This window comes from Bison bison, unplaced genomic scaffold (genome assembly GCF_000754665.1).
Source record: "Bison bison bison isolate TAMUID 2011002044 unplaced genomic scaffold, Bison_UMD1.0 scf7180017864330, whole genome shotgun sequence".
Taxonomy (NCBI): Eukaryota; Metazoa; Chordata; class Mammalia; order Artiodactyla; family Bovidae; genus Bison; species Bison bison.
The window spans coordinates 9,266,063-9,284,543 of record NW_011494902.1 but is presented as its reverse complement, the minus strand read 5'-3'; the positions used below and the strand labels follow the sequence as shown (position 1 = coordinate 9,284,543).

At 38.1% G+C, this 18,481-nt stretch overlaps 1 protein-coding gene across 1 annotated transcript in view; it reads left to right on the top strand.

Moving 5' to 3' along the window:
* LRP1B (low density lipoprotein receptor-related protein 1B) overlaps positions 1–18,481 on the top strand; it is a 1,806,191-nt gene that overhangs the window by 1,703,061 nt on the left and 84,649 nt on the right. Inside the window, exon 84 of the mRNA XM_010853706.1 lies at positions 13,263–13,424. Within this exon, the coding sequence (XP_010852008.1) occupies positions 13,263–13,424 (162 nt within the window). The remainder of the gene's footprint in view (positions 1–13,262; positions 13,425–18,481) is intronic.

Genomic DNA, 18,481 nt, shown 5'->3' with positions numbered 1-18,481 from the left:
TATTTAAACAAGGGCTGTTTTTAATTTAAATTAAGTTTGATGTTCTAACTCCCTTGATACTGATTATATTTAGAAAGTTCTAAGAGCTGGATATTTGGTCCTATTTGCTTTTTAAGAACCCAAGAGAATAAGTTGAAAGTATAAAACTGAAAAAATAAAATAGTGCATATAGTTTAACAAATAAGTGACATAGGAATATGCAGCTTTAAATAAATAATGTCACTTTTAGACACATGTTCCAAAGATTACATAATAAAAAGCAAAATATCTGGAAGTGAAAATGTTCATAAAATAATTTTGGAGATAAAAACCTGAATACAAGTAGTTAATATATAAAATATAGCATATCTAAAAGATGAATGATATATGATAAAAACACCATAACTGAAAACTATATAATAATAAAGAAAAATAGAGAAAAATCACATTGTATTATAAAATTTAAAAGCACAAGAAAAAAGCTTGTTTATCTAATGTAGAAAAAAAACACATACACAATAGGTCCTTCATTACACTTCTGTTGTTTTCTAAATGTCCCACCATGCTTTCTTTTTAGAATCAGACAATACTTATTAAAAATTAAAATAACACTAGTTATGATCATTGTCAGGATAATGATAATTTATATAGGCAAATATATATATGTAGGGTTGCTTACTAAGTGCCATGCACTGTATTTGGTCCTTGAATTTTTATAACAGACCTATGAGAGAATGAAAGTAGGGTTCTCTCTAATTATGCATCTGGCTGTGTAAGTCAAATTTACTGGTTCATTTGGACCATATGGTGAGAGCAACACTAAACTATTTAGTGTCAGAAGGCTTGAGTCGGCTTACTTGTATTCATGGAAAAGACAAAAATGTTTCAATCTCATTTCCACAATGCTCGCTGAGAATGAACTTTCCAGAAGTATAAATAGATTGTGACCTACAATTTGAAACATGTCAGAATATATTAAGTAGTAACTGGGAGGGAGCTCAATAAAGCCCAGTTCTTTCTTTTCCTTGTCAGGCTTTGCTGCATAGTTCTCTGTAACCTTTGTGATACTTAAGACAACCCGACAGCTATAGTCAACTTGCTAAAATTATGAATAAATGGGCACTCACTTTCAGTCCAAGAAAACATTATATTAAGTGGAAAATAGAATGTCAAACCTCTTTATCAAAAAGACTTATGATTTTTTAAAGCATTCAAAACTTTTATTACTTGAATCTAACTGGAAGTGAAGACAGATTTCACAAAGGAGAGTAGTCTTGGGGATTAGAGGTCAGGAGATAGGCTTTCTGATTACATTGCAGTAAGTAACTGAATAATGCTATGGTGATTTATCTCTCAGCTTATTATTTTATTCTATGGGAAGAAATAAGAATGTAGCTTTTGCCCAAATAGTAAAGACTTTGCAAGTAAAGAATAGGTACCTTTTACATAGTACTTTCAGAGAAGAACATTGAATGTAAATATGTTTCAATATGTTCTGCAGCTTAAATGTCAATGTCAATGAAATGCTTTTATTGCTCAGACAGAATGTGTATGTCAAACTAAATAATGACTGTATACATAGAAGACTAGTCAGGTATAAAACATAACCAGGGACAAAAATTTATAAGCACAAGATCAAATTAAATAGGGTAAGCAGTGTGGTTCACATAGGCAAATAAGTATGAATGAAGTAAATTGCTTAAAAAAGAACCAACCAATGATGTTCACTAGCAGTTATCTACCTATCAAAAATAACAAGTACAGTCACAGTCTCTTAAGAAATTCACATTTAATCACTTTTGCCAAAATTCCTTCATGGCAATCAATCACACATTTTTTTTTCTTAAACATATATATTTTTAAATGTTTTATTGAAGTATAACTAATTTATAATGTTGTGTTAGTTTCGGCTATACAACAAAGTCATTCAGATATATGTATATTCTTTTCCCATATAGGTTACTACCAAATATTTAGTAAAACACATATTTTCAAATGGTGAGTTTAAGTAGAAAAAAGGGTTATAATTTATTTGTCCAATAGTGAGCAGAAAGGTTATTTTGCCTACTAAAATCATATAATATCAATTAAATCAAACTGATGTATAACATTTTTATAACCAACTTAAAAATTGTTTGTTTAATAAGGCTAGCTTTTAAAGACACACAGAATTACATAAAGTTATTGAAAAATATACCTTAATAATACATATACCTTAATAATAGTCAAATGAAAATACATGCTTTTAGAAACATATTATTTTTAGTCAAGCTACCCAGCAAATTTTGCTCTAAAATTACTAAGTATGTGGTAATGCTATATTGAATATACATTCAATAAGCATACCATTTTGAAAATTTTACAAACATAATTATTGTCATGTTTACTATAGTGGCTACTGTAACTGAATTATTAATTCAAATGTCAAGGATTCTTGTAAATTCCTAAATTGTAGTTTTACTTAAATTGAAACACTCCATGTGGCATATTTTAGATGTAAGCTAGCGAGTGTGATTAAATAAGAAAACTAATTTTGAGAATCTAGATTATTTCAGAGTTAGTTCCCTAAGACATTATCTATGATCACTGAAAATCATCAGCATTGTCTCTGCTCATATCAGACAAATTACTGTGAGTATATAATAAAGATAGTATACATTTAAAGATTCATTTATCTAGATGTAAATCATAGCCATGTCATATAAAGTCAATGGGTCATTTAACAGGCATTACTAATAAATTTTTCAGAGAAGGCAATGGCACCCCACTCCAGTAGTTTTGCCTGGAAAATCCCATGGACGGAGGAGCCTGGTCGGCTGCAGTCCATGGGGTCGCTAAGAGTTGGACACGACTAAGCGACTTCACTTTCACTTTCACTAATAAATTTTTATAAAACTTATGTAATTACTTATCCATATAATAGAGAAGATTTCATTGTTGTTATTATATTAAAATTTGCTATGTTGAATTGATGTATATAGATCTACAGGTAGATCACCCGTAGACATTTTTTGTTCAAAAGAATGAATATGGAAAAATTTGCATCAGGAATCCGTATGGAGTTTCTTAACAAAGGCAAATATAGTACTAATAGTAACGGCAAAACCAAATACTACTATTACTGTTAATAATAAATCTACCAATTTTTGAGTACTTGTTATGTGGCAGGTATTTTGCCAAGTGTTTTACCAGCACGTGGTAGGCATTGCTCACATTTTATAAAATGAGATGCAGAATGAGATCCAGTGAGGAAATCTAAATTTTCCAAAGCTGCATAATTAATAAATAGCTAACAAGGCTTCTTTCTTAGGTCTACCTGACATTAAAAAAAAAAAAGGAATTTAACTTTATACCAAATTTATTTAATTGCTATTAAATATTCTTACAAAGGGCTTCCCTGGTGACAGATGGTAAATAATCTGCCTGCAATGTGGAAGACTTGGGTTCAATCCCAGGGTTGGGAAGATACCCTGGAGAAGGGATTGGCTACCCACTCCAATATACTTACCTGGAGAATTCCATGGACAGAGGAGCCTTTTGGGCGGCAGTCCATAAGGTCGCAGAGTCAGACATGACTGAGCAACTAACACTGTACTGTATTCTTATGAAATATTTTAGAATCAACCATTTTTATTGAGACTGTGATTTTTGCTATATAAGGGCCATGCAAGAACAATTAAATTTAAACGACTCTCTGAAATTCCAAGGTATTTCCATTTTTTCTTTTGAGCATTATCATATTTAGTTGTATTGATGGATATTGCTCAATAATATTTACCATTGATTATAGGCAATGGCACCCCACTCCGGTACTCTTGCCTGGAAAATCCCATGGATGGAGGAGCCTGGTGGGCTGCAGTCCATGGGGTCGAGAAGAGTCAGACATGACTGAGTGACTTCACTTTCACTTTTCACTTTTATGCACTAGAGAAAGAAATGGCAACCCACTACAGTGTTCTTGCCTGGAGAATCCCAGGGACAGGGGAGCCTGGTGGGCTGCCGTCTATGGGGTTGCACAGAGTCGTACATGACTGAAGCGACTTAGTAGCAGCAGCAGCAGCAGCAGCAGCAGCACCAGCAGCATAGTGGTTGTAGTAGATATAATGGTCATCTCAGTTAAATTCACCCATTCCAGTCCATTTTAGTTTGCTGATTCCTAGAATGTCGACGTTCACTCTTGCCATCTCCTGTTTGACCACTTCCAATTTGCCTTGATTCATGGACCTGACATTCCAGGTTCCTATGCAATATTGCTCTTTATAGCATCAGACCTTGCTTCTATCACCAGTCACATCCACAGCTGGGTATTCTTTTTGCTTTGGCTCCATCCCTTCATTCTTTCTGGAGTTATTTCTCCACTGATCTCCAGTAGCATATTGGGCACCTACTGACCTGGGGAGTTTCTCTTTCAGTATCCTATCATTTTGCCTTTTCATACTGTTCATGGGATTCTCAAGGCAAGAATACTGAAGTGGTTTGCCATTCCCTTCTCCAGTGGACCACATTCTGTCAGCCCTCTCCACCATGACCCGCCTGTCTTGGGTAGCCCCATGGGTATGGCTTAGTTTCACTGAGTTAGACAAGGCTGTGTTCCTAGTGTGATTAGATTGACTAATTTTCTGTGATTATGGTTTCAGTGTGTCTGCCGTCTGATGCTGTCTTGCACACCTACCATCTTACTTGGGTTTCTCTTACCTTTGACGTGGGGTATCTCTTCATGGCTACTCCAGCAAAGTGCAGCCGCTGCTCCTTACCTTGTACAAGGTACCGGTATCTCCTCACCGCCGCCCCTCCTGACCTTGAACGTGGAATAGCTCCTCTAGGCCCTCCTGTGCCCGCGAAGCCACAGCTCCTTGGACGTGGGGTTGCTCCTCCCGGCCACTGCCTCTGGCCTCTGTTGAGGGGTAGCTCCTCCCAGCTGCCACCCCTGACCTCAGACGTGGGGTAGCTCCTCTCGCCATTCCTGCGCCATCACAGCCTGGCACTCTCAGCCGCTGCCCCTGACCTCGGATGTAGGGTAACTCCTCTTGGCCACCACCCCTCAGGCATGGGGTCCTCCCGGCTTCTGCCCCTGACCTCGGACGTGGGATAGCTCGTCCAGGTTGTGCTCTGTATATCTACTACTGTGGGCAGGAATCCCTTAGAAGAAATGGAGTAGCCATCATGGTCAACAAGAGTCCAAAATGCAGTACTTGGATGCAATCTCAAAAACGACAGAATGATCTCTGTTTGTTTCCAAGGCAAACCATTCAATATCACAGTAATCCAAGTCTATGCCCCAACCAGTAATGCTGAAGAAGCTGAAGTTGAATGGTTCTGTGAAGACCTACAAGACCTTTTAGGACTAATACCCAAAAAAGATGTCCTCTTTATTATAGGGGACTGGAAACCAAAAGTAGGAAGTCAAGAAACACCTTGAGTAACAGGCAAATTTGGCCTTGGAATATGGAATGAAGCAGGGCAAAGACTAATAGACTTTTGCCAAGAAAATGCACTGGTCATAGCAAATACCCTCTTCCAACAACACAAGAGAAGACTCTACACATGGGCATCACTAGGTGGTCGACACCAAAATCAGATTGATTGTATTCTTTGCAGCCAAAGATGGAGAAGCTCTATACAGTCAGCAAAAAGAAGACTGGGAACTGACTGTGGCTCAGATCATGAACTCCTTAATGCCAAATTCAGACTTAAATTGAAGAAGGTAGGGAAAACCACTAGACCATTCAGGTATGACCTAAATAAAATCCCTTATGATTATACAGTGGAAGTGAGAAATAGATTTAGGGGACTAGATCTGATAGAGTGCCTGATGAACTATGGATGGAGATTTGTGACATTGTACAGGAGACAGGGATCAAGACCATCCCCATGGAAAAGAAATGCAAAAAAGCAAAATGGCTGTCTGAGGAGACCTTGCAAATAGCTGTGAAAAGAAGAGAAGTGAAAAGCAAAGGACAAAAGAAAAGACATAAGCGTCTGAATGCAGAGTTCCAAAGAATAGCAAGAAGAGATAAGAAAGCCTTCCTCTGCGATCAATGCAAAGAAATAGAGGAAAACAACAGAATGCAAAAGACTAGAGATCTCTTCAAGAAAATTAGACAAACCAAGGGAACATTTCATGCAAAGATAGGCTCGATAAAGGACAGAAATGGTATGGACCTAACAGAAACAGAAGATATTAAGAAGAGGTGGCAGGAATACACAGAAGAACTGTACAAAAAAGATCTTCATGACCATGATAATCATGATGGTGTGATCACTCACCTAGAGCCAGACATCCTGGAATGTGAAGTCAAGTGGGCCTTAGAAAGCATCACTATGAATAAAGCTAGTGGAGGTGATGGAATTCCAGTTAAGCTATTCCAAATCCTGAAAGATGATACTGTGAAAGTGCTGCACTCAATATGCCAGCAAATATAGAAAACTCAGCAGTAGCCACAGGACTGGAAAAGGTCAGTTTTCATTCCAATCCCAAAGACAATGCCAAAGAATGCTCAAAGTGCCACACAATTGCACTCATCTCACACACTAGTAAAGTAATGCTCAAAATTCTCCAAGCCAGGCTTCAGCGATACGTGAACCATGAACTTCCAGTTGTTCAAGCTGGTTTTAGAAAAGGCAGAGGAACCAGAGATCAAATTGCCGAAATCTGCAGGATCATGGAAAATGCAAGAGAGCTCCAGAAAAACATCTATTTCTGCTTTACTGACTATACAAACACCTTTAACTGTGTGGATCACAATAAACTGTGGAAAATTCTGAAAGAGATGGGAATACCAGACCACCTGACCTGCCTCTTGCGAAATCTATAGGCAGGTCAGGAAGCAACAGTTAGAACTGGACATGGAACAACAGACTGGTTCCAAATAGGAAAAGGAGTATGTCAAGGCTGTATATTATCACCTTGCTTATTTAACTTCTATGCAGAGTACATCATGAGAAACGCTGGGCTGGAAGAAGCACAAGCTGGAATCAAGATTGCCAGGAGAAATATCAATAACCTCAGATATGCAGATGACACCACCCTTATGGCAGAAAGTGAAGAGGAACTCAAAAGCCTCTTGATGAAAGTGAAAGTGGAGAGTGAAAAAGTTGGCTTAAAGCTCAACATTCAAAAAACGAAGATCATGGCATCTAGTCCCATCACTTCATGGCAAATAGATGGGGAAACAGTGTCAGACTTTATTTTTGGGGCTCCAAAATCACTGCAGATGATGACTGCAGCCATGAAATTAAAAGACGCTTACTCCTTGGAAGGAAAGTTATGACCAACCTAGATAGCATATTGAAAAGCAGAGACATTACTTTGCCAACAAAGGTTTGTCTAGTCAAGGCTATGGTTTTTCCTATGGTCATGTATGGATGTGAGAGTTGGACTGTGAAGAAGGCTGAGCGCCGAAGAACTGATGCTTTTGAACTGTGGTGTTGGAGAAGACTCTTGAGAGTCCCTTGGACTGCAAGGAGATCCAACCAGTCCATTCTGAAGGAGATCAGCCCTGGGATTTCTTTGGAAGGAATGATGCTAAAGCTGAAACTCCAGTACTTTGGCCACCTCATGTGAAGAGCTGACTCATTGGAAAAGACTCTGATGCTGGGAGGGATTGGGGGCAGGAGGAGAAGGGGACGACAGAGGATGAGATGGTTGGATGGCATCACTGACTCTATGGAAATGAGTCTGAGTGAGGTCCAGGAGTTTGTGATGGACAGGGAGGCCTGGTGTACTGCGATTCGTGGGGTTGCAAAGAGTCAGACATGACTGAGTGACTGAACTGAACTGAACTGAACTGATAGTGGTTGTAGTTCTGTATTTACCATATTTGACATAAGTTATTACCGGTACCTAGTTCGATTTCTATTTTTTTATTAATTTATGTGTATGAAAAGTTGGTGCAGCAGTTTTAAGATATAAACAACAAGGGGCTTCCCTGGTGGTCGATAATTAAGACTTCACCTTCCAATGCAGGGGTGCTGGTTTGATCCCTGGTCAAGAAGCTAGAATCCCACACACCTCATGGCCAAAAAACTGAAACATAAAACAGAAGTAATACTGCAACAAACTCAATAAAGACTAAAAATGGTCCACATCAGAAAGAAATCCTCTAGAAATGTATAAGCTTTCATTTATTTATAAACAGAGCAGCATAACTACATTGTTATTGTTGTTGTTTAGTCACCAAGTCATGTCTGACTTTTGCAATCCCATGGACTGTAGTCTGCCAGGCTCCTCTCTCCCTGGGGTTTCCCATGCAAGAATACTGGAGTAGGTTGCTGTTTCCTTCTCCAGGGGACTTTCCTGATCCAGAGATCAAACCTGCATCTCCTGCATTGGCAGGCAGATTCTTTACTACTGACTACCAGGGAAGACCAGTGCAACTCCATTAACCTCTATGTATTGTATGTGTGCATCTAGAAAGTCACTTTGTTAACATATAGTATGGACCTGAATGTGGCACTGGTAAAGCCTCTAGTCTAGTGAAATCATGTGTGTGCCACTGAGGACAATGTTTATAAGAAGAATTTTCTCTCTTACTGAGTCATGGGAGGAATGGATTAACCTATTGAACAGCTAGGGATATCCTTGCAGGGACATAAAACAGAGTGAAAATGCAAGTCTTGGAAATTTAAGGAGAATGAACCCAAAGTTAGAAAATCAATACCAAGATATTCAGATAGAAAGATGATTCTCCCAGCTGTGAAACTGAGTAATATCACCAGAAAGAGGCTTGGACAAATATTTTTTGTTAGACAGGAAAAGAACATAAATGCAATTATTACAGAGCAGTCAGAAAAATATATAGAGAGAAATCAACAATGCTAGTGTCTTAGAAGCCAAGTAGAGAGAAAATTTTCAAGTGTAGGTATTAATAAATGTAAAATTATGGAGAAAATTTGAGGAGGAGGATGATTGAGAAGAAATCAGTGGATTTAGCGATCAAGAGATTAAAGGGTAGCTTTGCAAGGGTACATCAATATACAATAAAGACAACACCAACATTAACTTCTCCATTCCTAACCCTTTCTTACCAAGAAGGAATCAGAAATGATTGTATAAGGGACACTTAGATATTGAGAGATCTGGCCTCTCTTCAGCGAGAACAAAGAGATGCAACAGGTTCAGTGTATTAAAAAGTAAAACTACAAACCAAGTGAAGGATTGGAGTGACTTTATGATTGAAGATTTTATTTGTCATATATTGGTAGAGTTGGAAGCAGTAAGTGTAGGTTCTTTTGAAAAAAGCTCGAGTGTACCAATATTTGAGGTTATACAAGTATTAAGTTTGCTTTTGTTTGTGCTGTATGTGTGTGTTCTTTCTTTTAATGGGTAGGATTAAACATGTTTGGACGGAAAAAAGAGAGGACTCATTCATCAATGTTTGAAAAATGTAGAGTGTGAGATAAAGTTGGTGTGGAATTCCTGTTTTACCCCATCACTGCCATACAAAGATATTCACATTTAATTGTATCTGAAATGAATAATGGAGACACAGTGTGTAATCTAAGGAAAATTTCAGAATGATTTTGCTAAAATGTGTACAGTGTCTTTGTAGATGGGACCACTGAGTAAGTCATACCTGTAAGCAGTGAATGTCAGAAGGAATAACAATATTCAGAGCTAAAATGCAACTGAGTGCCTTATGTACCTGGCACAGGGGTATTTCTCACTTTTTCTCTCTGATTCTGCACAACAACCTCATGAAGCAGGTACTATAATTAGCCCCATTACACATGAGGAAATAAACAGAGCTGATATTTGCCCATGGTTCCACACCAGTGACTGGCACAGATAGTCTATGAATCCAGGCAGTCTGACAGCATACACAATTAAAGTCTGAGCTAAGAATGCTGTAGAAACTAGCCTGATTAGAGCCAGGAAGCTCTTCCTCCCACTTCTTCCTCAGGTCAGTTGTTGCTCTTTCTGATTGAAAATAAGTTTTAAAGCAGGCTGTCAACTCCCCAACTCCCCATGTATCACTGCTATAAATCTCTATTGATACCTTAGTCATTGTAACAGGACTGTTTCCTTTTCAAATGTCAGAATCTAATTAAGCTACCTAAAAAAACTTTATAAAATGAACCCAGTGCAACTAGTTAGTTAGGGTGTACCCAGAGAAGTTCTTGGAAATATTAGATGGAGCCCATTATAAAATTCTGCAACAGATGGTTCATTTCCCAACAGCAAACAAAAGATCTGCTATATCACCACACTGTTTCAAGTTAGATAATATTCTCCTGAATATGAAGATTTATACTTGTCAAAAATAAATCTTCTCTTCAAAGGAAGAGGAAGAGGAGCTTTTTGAAAATAAGTCAGATAGATTTTAAATGATGTGAAGCATATGCTAGGTGGGGGACAACCTGGTCACTCTGCCCTTGTTTCAAAACAGCTGTAGATGATATGAAAGCATGGTGTCATTTCTCTGAGTAACTGGAACAGAGGAATTTTCAAGTGCCTTAGCAGATTGGGTTTATTTCTTTCAAACTTCTATCATTTTACAATATTTTTTTTACTCCCAGTTAAAAAAAAAAAAACTAGAAAGTAAGTTAGAAAAACATAAATCTACAATGTCTAACTCCTATTTTCATATGGGACTTTTTCTGATTGCTCTAATGCATTTTGATTTCTCCTATGCTTTCTGTGCTTCCCTGGTGGCTCAGGCAGTAAATAATCTGCATGCAACGCAGGACACCCAGGTTTGATCCCTGGGTTGGGAAGATCCTTTGGAGAAGGGAATGCCAACCCACTCCAGTATTCATGCCTGGGAAATCCCAGGAATGGAGGGGTCTGGTGGGCTATGGTCCTTGGGGTTGCGAAGAGTCAGACACGACTGAGCAACTAACAATTTGACTTTGACTTTGACTTTTCACATACTTTCTGTACTGTTTGTTTCACATTTAACTCATGATTATTTGTGTTCCTGAGTATATGTTCTGCTTCTCTGTAAGTCATCCATTGGTCCCTGTTGATGTAGAGTTATTACCTCTTTTATTCAAGTCTTTCATTTTCCTTAGTGATGGTGTTCTAACAATCCTCTGCCCTCTTCATCTTCTACCACTATTTATTCTCGTTTGTGTCTCTTACTTTTTACCCACCATTGTTCCAATGAAGATAGCTTGTCTGTATGTAAGCAACAGCTGGAAAATTCACTATTTTTACAAGAAAATATTTGGCTAAAATTTTTAAAACTGTTTTCTGGCAATAAATAAATATGAGGTTGCTCAGCTTTATTATGTATATCATTTACCTTGATTCTCAACCTTTTAATAGGCATTTATCTGCCACCAAACTAAAAACATGTAAATAAGTTTTAAAGCAATGGTATCCACTGTAAAAATGTATATAACTTTCTTCATTGAGAAGCAATACCTTCTAGCATTTATAAATATGTAGAGTCTTTCAAAAGTAAAATAAATAAATTGTGGACCTTCAATTCAAAGTCCAAATGTGGACTTTCATTCATTTTATTTTATTCATTTTAAGAATAATGGTTTTCAAATATATATATATATGTAGAATTGTCCTTCAATATAGAATCTATGGCAACAGCAAAAAAAAAAAAAAAAACTGTTATCAGTTTTCACACTTAGCCCTCGTCTTCATGCATTTTACTGACCATTTTCATTATGTTGCTTGTCTATAATGGCGAAAGAGGAGATGGTTGGATATTCTCTGATACTAGACAATGGAATGACATTTTCTGAATCATAGTTATTTGAGATCTATAATTGAATTTCCTTTTTGTTCCCTTTTATGTTGTGTGTTAATATTTTTACAGCCTCTAAACTTTGTTCTGCCCCCATTACAAATAGCAGCCTTTCATTTCGCTTTGTTTTCCTTCACCTCTCCTATAGAGCTAGCCCTGGACTTCATTTTCTACTCAGTTCTTGACAGTCCAGGCATTTAGAGAGATTTTCTTTGCTGTATCAGTTAATTGTGTTATGCTCTAAACACTTGAAAGGACTATTTACCTTTCATTATGATGTAAGTTCCCATAGAACAAATAAAGTAAGATATCCAAAGAAGGTCTGTCAGATTTGCTAGTGTGTGCTGTTAACATTAGATTTCTTAACTCATCTTAGTGGACTGCAAATGATAGTCTTTAACTATGAATAAAGATATAAAATGAAATAAAATAGGGTTCAGTAAGTGCTTATAAACTAAAGGTGAAAAGTGAAAGTGAAGTCGCTCAGTCATGTCTGACTCTTTGCGACCCCATGGACTACCAGGTTCCTTCGTCCATGGGATTTTCCAGGCAAGAGTACTGGAGTGGGTTGCCATTTCCTTCTCCAAGGGATCTTCCCAACCCAGGGATCGAACCCAGGTATCCTGCATTGCAGGCAGATGCTTTACTGTCTGAGCCAATATATGTATTTATTATATCAAATAAGATAAGTAATGTTCATAAATCTTATTATAGATGATATGGCCACTTTAAATTTATTAAAATATTTCTTTATAATAAACTTAAGCTCATATTTTATGTAGATATAGCAGTGATTAGTACATTATGATTGAACACTGGGAAATATGATTGTCTCTATTTTATATTTTAATGGCCAAAAGAATATGCATTACCACATAAGTAGGACAAAAATAATCTAAAAAGCAAAATGACATTATACAAATGAACTTACTTACAAAACAGAGACTCACAGACTTAGAAAATGAACTTATGGTTGCTGGGGGAAAGGGATAGTTAGGGACTTTGGGAAGGTCATTACACACTGCTATATTTGAAATGTATAAACAAGCACCTATGGTATAACAACAAGGACCTATGGTATGGAATAACTCTGCTCAATGTTGTGTGCCCACCTGGATAGGAGAGGAGTTTGGGGGAGAATGGATGCATGCATATATATGGCTGAGTTCCTTCACTGTTCATCTGAAACTATACCACAACATTGTTTGGCTATACCCCAATACAAAATGAAAACTTTAAATTATTTTTAAAAAGTAAAATGGACATGAGAAGTACAAAAGAATAAGATAAGCACTTCAAAGCATAAAATACACATATACATATAGAATTATTCATAAAATGAGCTCTGATCATTTTACCTGATATGAACTTGAGTTGTCTTCTAATCTAGGCTTCGCTGGAACATGGGAAAGCTAGGACCCAAAGAGGTCATTTTACTGTGTAAAGTCGCAGAATAAGTAGTAGACAAATTTTGCCCAGAATACTGACGTACTGATTCTTACCTAGCAAGGATTCCATGTCAGTAAACAATTCTGTCAACTCATTTTTTTTTTTCATTATTATTATTTTTTTCAATAGGGAGACCCACGTGCAGCTGTGCACTGGGGTTCACTGGACCAAACTGTGGTAAGACAGTCTGTGAGGACTTTTGTCAAAACGGAGGGACCTGCAGTGTTACTGCTGGGAATCAGCCTTATTGCCACTGCCAGCCTGAACACACGGGAGACAGATGTCAGTACTGTAAGTAAAAACAACACCCGTGAGGCAGTATGACAACATGCTGTAAGGTGTTCATTAAGTCATCTCATCACCTCGATTTCAGCCACCCCCTAATTTTCAGGTCCCCCTGACCCCCGTCACCCCAAATACAGTCATTCTGTTCTTTATTCCTCACCCATCTCTTATTTTAAACATTCCATTTCTTCTTTTTTTAGCTTAGATTCCACGGTCCATCATTATAATTATTTGCTCCATCCTCCCCACTCTTTTGCTTTCCTAGTAAACCATAACCATTGCTAAATCCAATTCTTATCTGTCCTGAACTGGCTCCCTACTGCTGAATGCAACTGGAAAAAAAAAAAAGTAGACTGCTCTAACTGGAATTTTTGTAGCTAATATCATATGGGCACTTACTATGGTTTCTCCTGTATTTCATGAATCCATTCACCCTTCTAGATGTTTATGTCGCATCTTCTCTTTTCCTCTCAAACCCCCAATACCTGTGCCCTAACTTTATTCCCAGCCTAGGAGCTTCCTTCCTATTTCATTGCTTACGTGGTGCAGTTGTAAACAATCCTTCTGCCAATGCAGGAGACTCAAGAGTGTGGGTTCCATCTCTGAGTTGGGAAGATCTCCTGGAGTAGGAAATGGCAAACTGCTCCAGTATTCTTGCCTGGAAAATTCCATGGACAGAGGAACCTGATGGGCTACAGTCCATGGCGTCACAAAGAGTCTTACACAACTGAGTGACTGTACGCACATATAGAGACACACACAAAATGGCCCCAAGCTCCCACCATCATATCCCTCAAACTACTTTGTCCTATGCTACACCTTCTGTTTTCTTTCTTATGACTAAGGGTCCCTACTGTGTCCAATGCTATCCTGTCCATTCCTACCTTAGATACCTCTTAACTGTTCATTGTTGTTTAGTGACTAAGTCATGACCAACTCTTTGTGACCCCATGGACTGTAGCACACCGGGCTTCCCTGTCCTTCACTGTCTCCCACAGTTTGCTCACTCATCTCCACTGAATCAATGATGACATCCAAACATCTCATCCTGTCACCCCCTTCTCCTCCAGCCCTCAATCTTTCCCAGCATCAGGGTGTTTTCCAATGAGTTGACTCTTCACATCAGGTGGTCAAAGTATTGGAGTTTCAGCTCAGCATCAGTCCTTCTAATGAATATTCAGGGTTAATTTCCTTTAAGATTGATCAAACCGATCTCCTTGTTGCCCAAAGGATTCTCAAGAGTTCTCCAGCACCACAATTTGAAGGCATCAGTTCTTTGACACTCAGCCTTCTGTATGGTTCAACTCTCATATCCATACATGACTACTGGTAAAAAACATAGCTTTGACTAAACAGACCTCTGTCAGTGAAGTGATGTCTCTGCATTTTAGTATGCTATCTAGGTTTGTCATAGCTTTTTTCCCCAAGGAGCAAGTGTCTTTTAATTTCATGGCTGCAGTCACTGTCTGTAGTAATTTTGGAGCCCAAGAAAATAAATTCTGTTACTATTTCAACTTTTTCCCCATATATTTGCCATGAAGTGATAGGACCAGATGCTATCATCTTAGTTTTTAGAATGTTGTGTTTTAAGCCAGCTTTTTGACTCTCCTCTTTCACCCTCATCAAGAGCCACCACCCTTTCACTTTCTGCCATTAGAGTGGCATCATGACAACAGAATGGGAAAGACTAGGGATCTCTTCAGGAAAATCAGAGATACCAAAGGAACATTTCATGTGAAGATAGGCTCGATAAAGGACAGACATAGTATGGACCTAACAGAAGCAGAAGATACTAAGAAGAGATGGCAAGAATACACAGAAGAACTGTACAAAAAAGAGCTTCACAACCCAGATAATCACGATGGTGTGATCACTGACCTAGAGCCAGACATCCTGGAATGGGAAGTCAAGCGGGCCTTAGAAAGCATCACTACGAACAAAGCTAGTGGAGGTGATAGAATTCCAGTTGAGCTATTCTAAATCCTGAAAGATGATGCTGTGAAAGAACTGCACTCAATATGCCAGCAAATTTGGAAAACTCAGCAGTGGCCACAGGACTGGAAAAGGTCAGTTTTCATTCCAATCCCAAAGAAAGGCAATGCCAAAGAATGCTCGAACTATTGCACAATTGCACTCATCTCACACACTAGTAAAGTAATGCTCAAAATTCTCCAAGCCAGGCTTCACAATACGTGAACCGTGAACTTCCTGATGTTCAAGCTGGTTTTAGAAAAGGCAGAGGAACCAGAGATCAAATTGCCAACATCCGCTGGATCATCAAAAAAGCAAGAGAGTTCCAGAAAAACATCTATTTCTGCTTTATTGACTATGCCAAAGCTTTTGACTGTGTGGATCACAATAACCTGTGGAAAATTCTGAAAAAGATGGGAATACCAGACCACCGGATCTGCCTCTTGAGAAACCTGTATGCAGGTCAGGAAGCAACAGTTAGAACTGGACATGGAACAACAGACTGGTTCCAAATAGGAAAAGGAGTTCGTCAAGGCTGTATATTGTCACCCTGCTTATTTAACTTATATGCAGAGTACATCATGAGAAACGCTTGGCTGGAAGAAACACAAGCTGGAATCAAGATTGCCAGGAGAAATATCAATAACCTCAGATATGCAGATGACACCACCCTTATGGCAGAAAGTGAAGAGGAACTCAAAAGCCTCTTGATGAAAGTGAAAGTGGAGAGTGAAAAAGTTGGCTTAAAGCTCAACATTCAGAAAACGAAGATCATGGCATCTGGTTCCACCACTTCATGGGAAATAGATGGGGAAACAGTGGAAACAGTGTCAGACTTTATTTTTCTGGGCTCCAAAATCATTACAGATGGTGACTGCAGCCATGAAATTAAAAGACGCTTACTCCTTGGAAGGAAAGTTATGACCAATCTAGATAGCATATTCAAAAGCAGAGACATTACTTTGCCAACAAAGGTTCGTCTAGTCAAGGCTATGGTTTTTCCACTGGTCATGTATGGATGTGAGAGTTGGACTGTGAAGAAGCTGAGCACTGAAGAATTGATGCTTTTGAACTGTGGTGTTGGAGAAGACTCTTGAGAGTCCCCTGGACTGCAAGGAGATCCAACCAGTCCATTCTGAAGGAGATCAGCCCTGGGATTTCTTTGGAAGGAATGGTGCTAAAGCTGAAACTCCAATACTTTGGCCACCTCATGCGAAGAGTTGACTTATTGGAAAAGACTCTGATGCTGGGAGGGATTGGGGGCAAGAGGAGAAGGGGATGACAGCAGATGAGATGGCTGGATGGCATCACCGACTCGATGGAAGTGAATCTGAGTGAAGTCTGGGAGTTGGTGATGGACAGGGAGGCCTGGTGTGCTGTGATTCATGGGGTCGCAAAGAGTCGGACATGACTGAGCGACTGATCTGATCTGATCTCATCTGCATATCTGAGATTGTTGATATTTCCCCAAGCAATCTTGATTCCAGCTTGTGATTCACCCAGTCCAGCATTTCTCATGATGTACTCTGCATACAAGTTAAATAAGCATGATGACTATGTACAGCCTTGGCGTACTCCTTACCCAATTTTGAACCAGTACTCATAGACACATCTTGTACAACTGTCCCTCTTTCTTTTGCTTTATCAATATTTTTTTACTGCCTAATCCTTTCTTTAAAAACTCCTTTGTGCTCACATCCCTTTCTAGATACAACTTTATTTCTCTGCTCATTGTTTGTTTTTCTAATTAAAATATAGTTGTTCTATAATATTATATTAATTTCACATGTACAGCATAATGATTCAGTAATTTTTAGAATATATGCCATTAAAATTTACTATAAAATAATTATATAACTACCTGTGCTGTATAAGGTATCCTTGTGGCTTGTGTATTTTATACATAGTAGCTTATATCTCTTAATCTCAGACCCCTATCATGCCCCTTCCCCCTTTCCTGTCCTCACTGGTAACTGCTAGTGTGTTTTCTATATCCATGAGTCTGTTTGTTATACGCATTTATTTGTTTTATTCTTTAGATTCCACGTACAAGTGATATCCGACAGTATTTGTCCTTCTCTGTCTTACATCACTAAAAGTAATATTCTCTAGGTTCATCCATATTGCTGCAAACGGCAGAATATCATTGTTTTTCTTATCTAGCATTCCACTGTATATATACCTTTTCTGTATTCTTCTATTGATGGACACTTGGGTTGCTTCCATATCTTGTCTGTTATAAATAGTGCTGCTGTGGACATTGGGGTGCGTATATATTTTTAAATTAACACTTGTATCTTTTTTTTCTAGATATATACCCAGTCTAGAATTGCTGGATCATATGGCAGTGCTAATTTTAGTTTTTGGAGGAAACTTCACACTGTTTTCCATTGTGGCTGCACCTATTTCGTTCTCACCAACAGTGTAGGAAGGCTCCTTTTTATCCATGTCCTTGCCAACTTTTGCTATTTGTAGACTTTTTGGTGATAGTTATTCTGACAGGTGTGAGGTAATAACTCATTGTCTTGATATACATGTCTCTAGTACTTGGTGATCAGCATCTTTTTGTGTTAGCCTTCTTTATGTCTTTTTGGAAAAATTTCTTTTCAGATTTTCAGCTCATTTTTCAATCAGGTTGTTTGGTTTTTTAACATTGAGTTGTATGAGCATTTATATATGTTCAACATAAACTCCTAACTGATCATATCATTTGCAAATATTTTCTCCCTTCAGTAGGTTGTCTTTTCATTTTGTCAGTGGTTTCCTCTGTTTTGCAGAAGCTTTTAAGTTTAATTAGGTCCCATTTGTTTATTTTGTTTTATTGTTTTTTTTTTTTTTGCCTTAGGACAGATCCAAAAAACATTCCTACAATTTAGGTCAAAGAGTAGTCCTATGGTTTCAGGCTTTATATTTAGATCTTTAAACCATTTTGAGTTTATTTTTACATATGGTATGTGGCAGTGTTATAATTTCATTGTTTTTCATGTAGCAATCCAGCATTTTCACCACCACTTATTGAAGAGACTGTCTTTTTTCCATGTATGTTCTCGCCTCATTTATGGTAAATTAACTGTAAATGCTTGGGATTATTT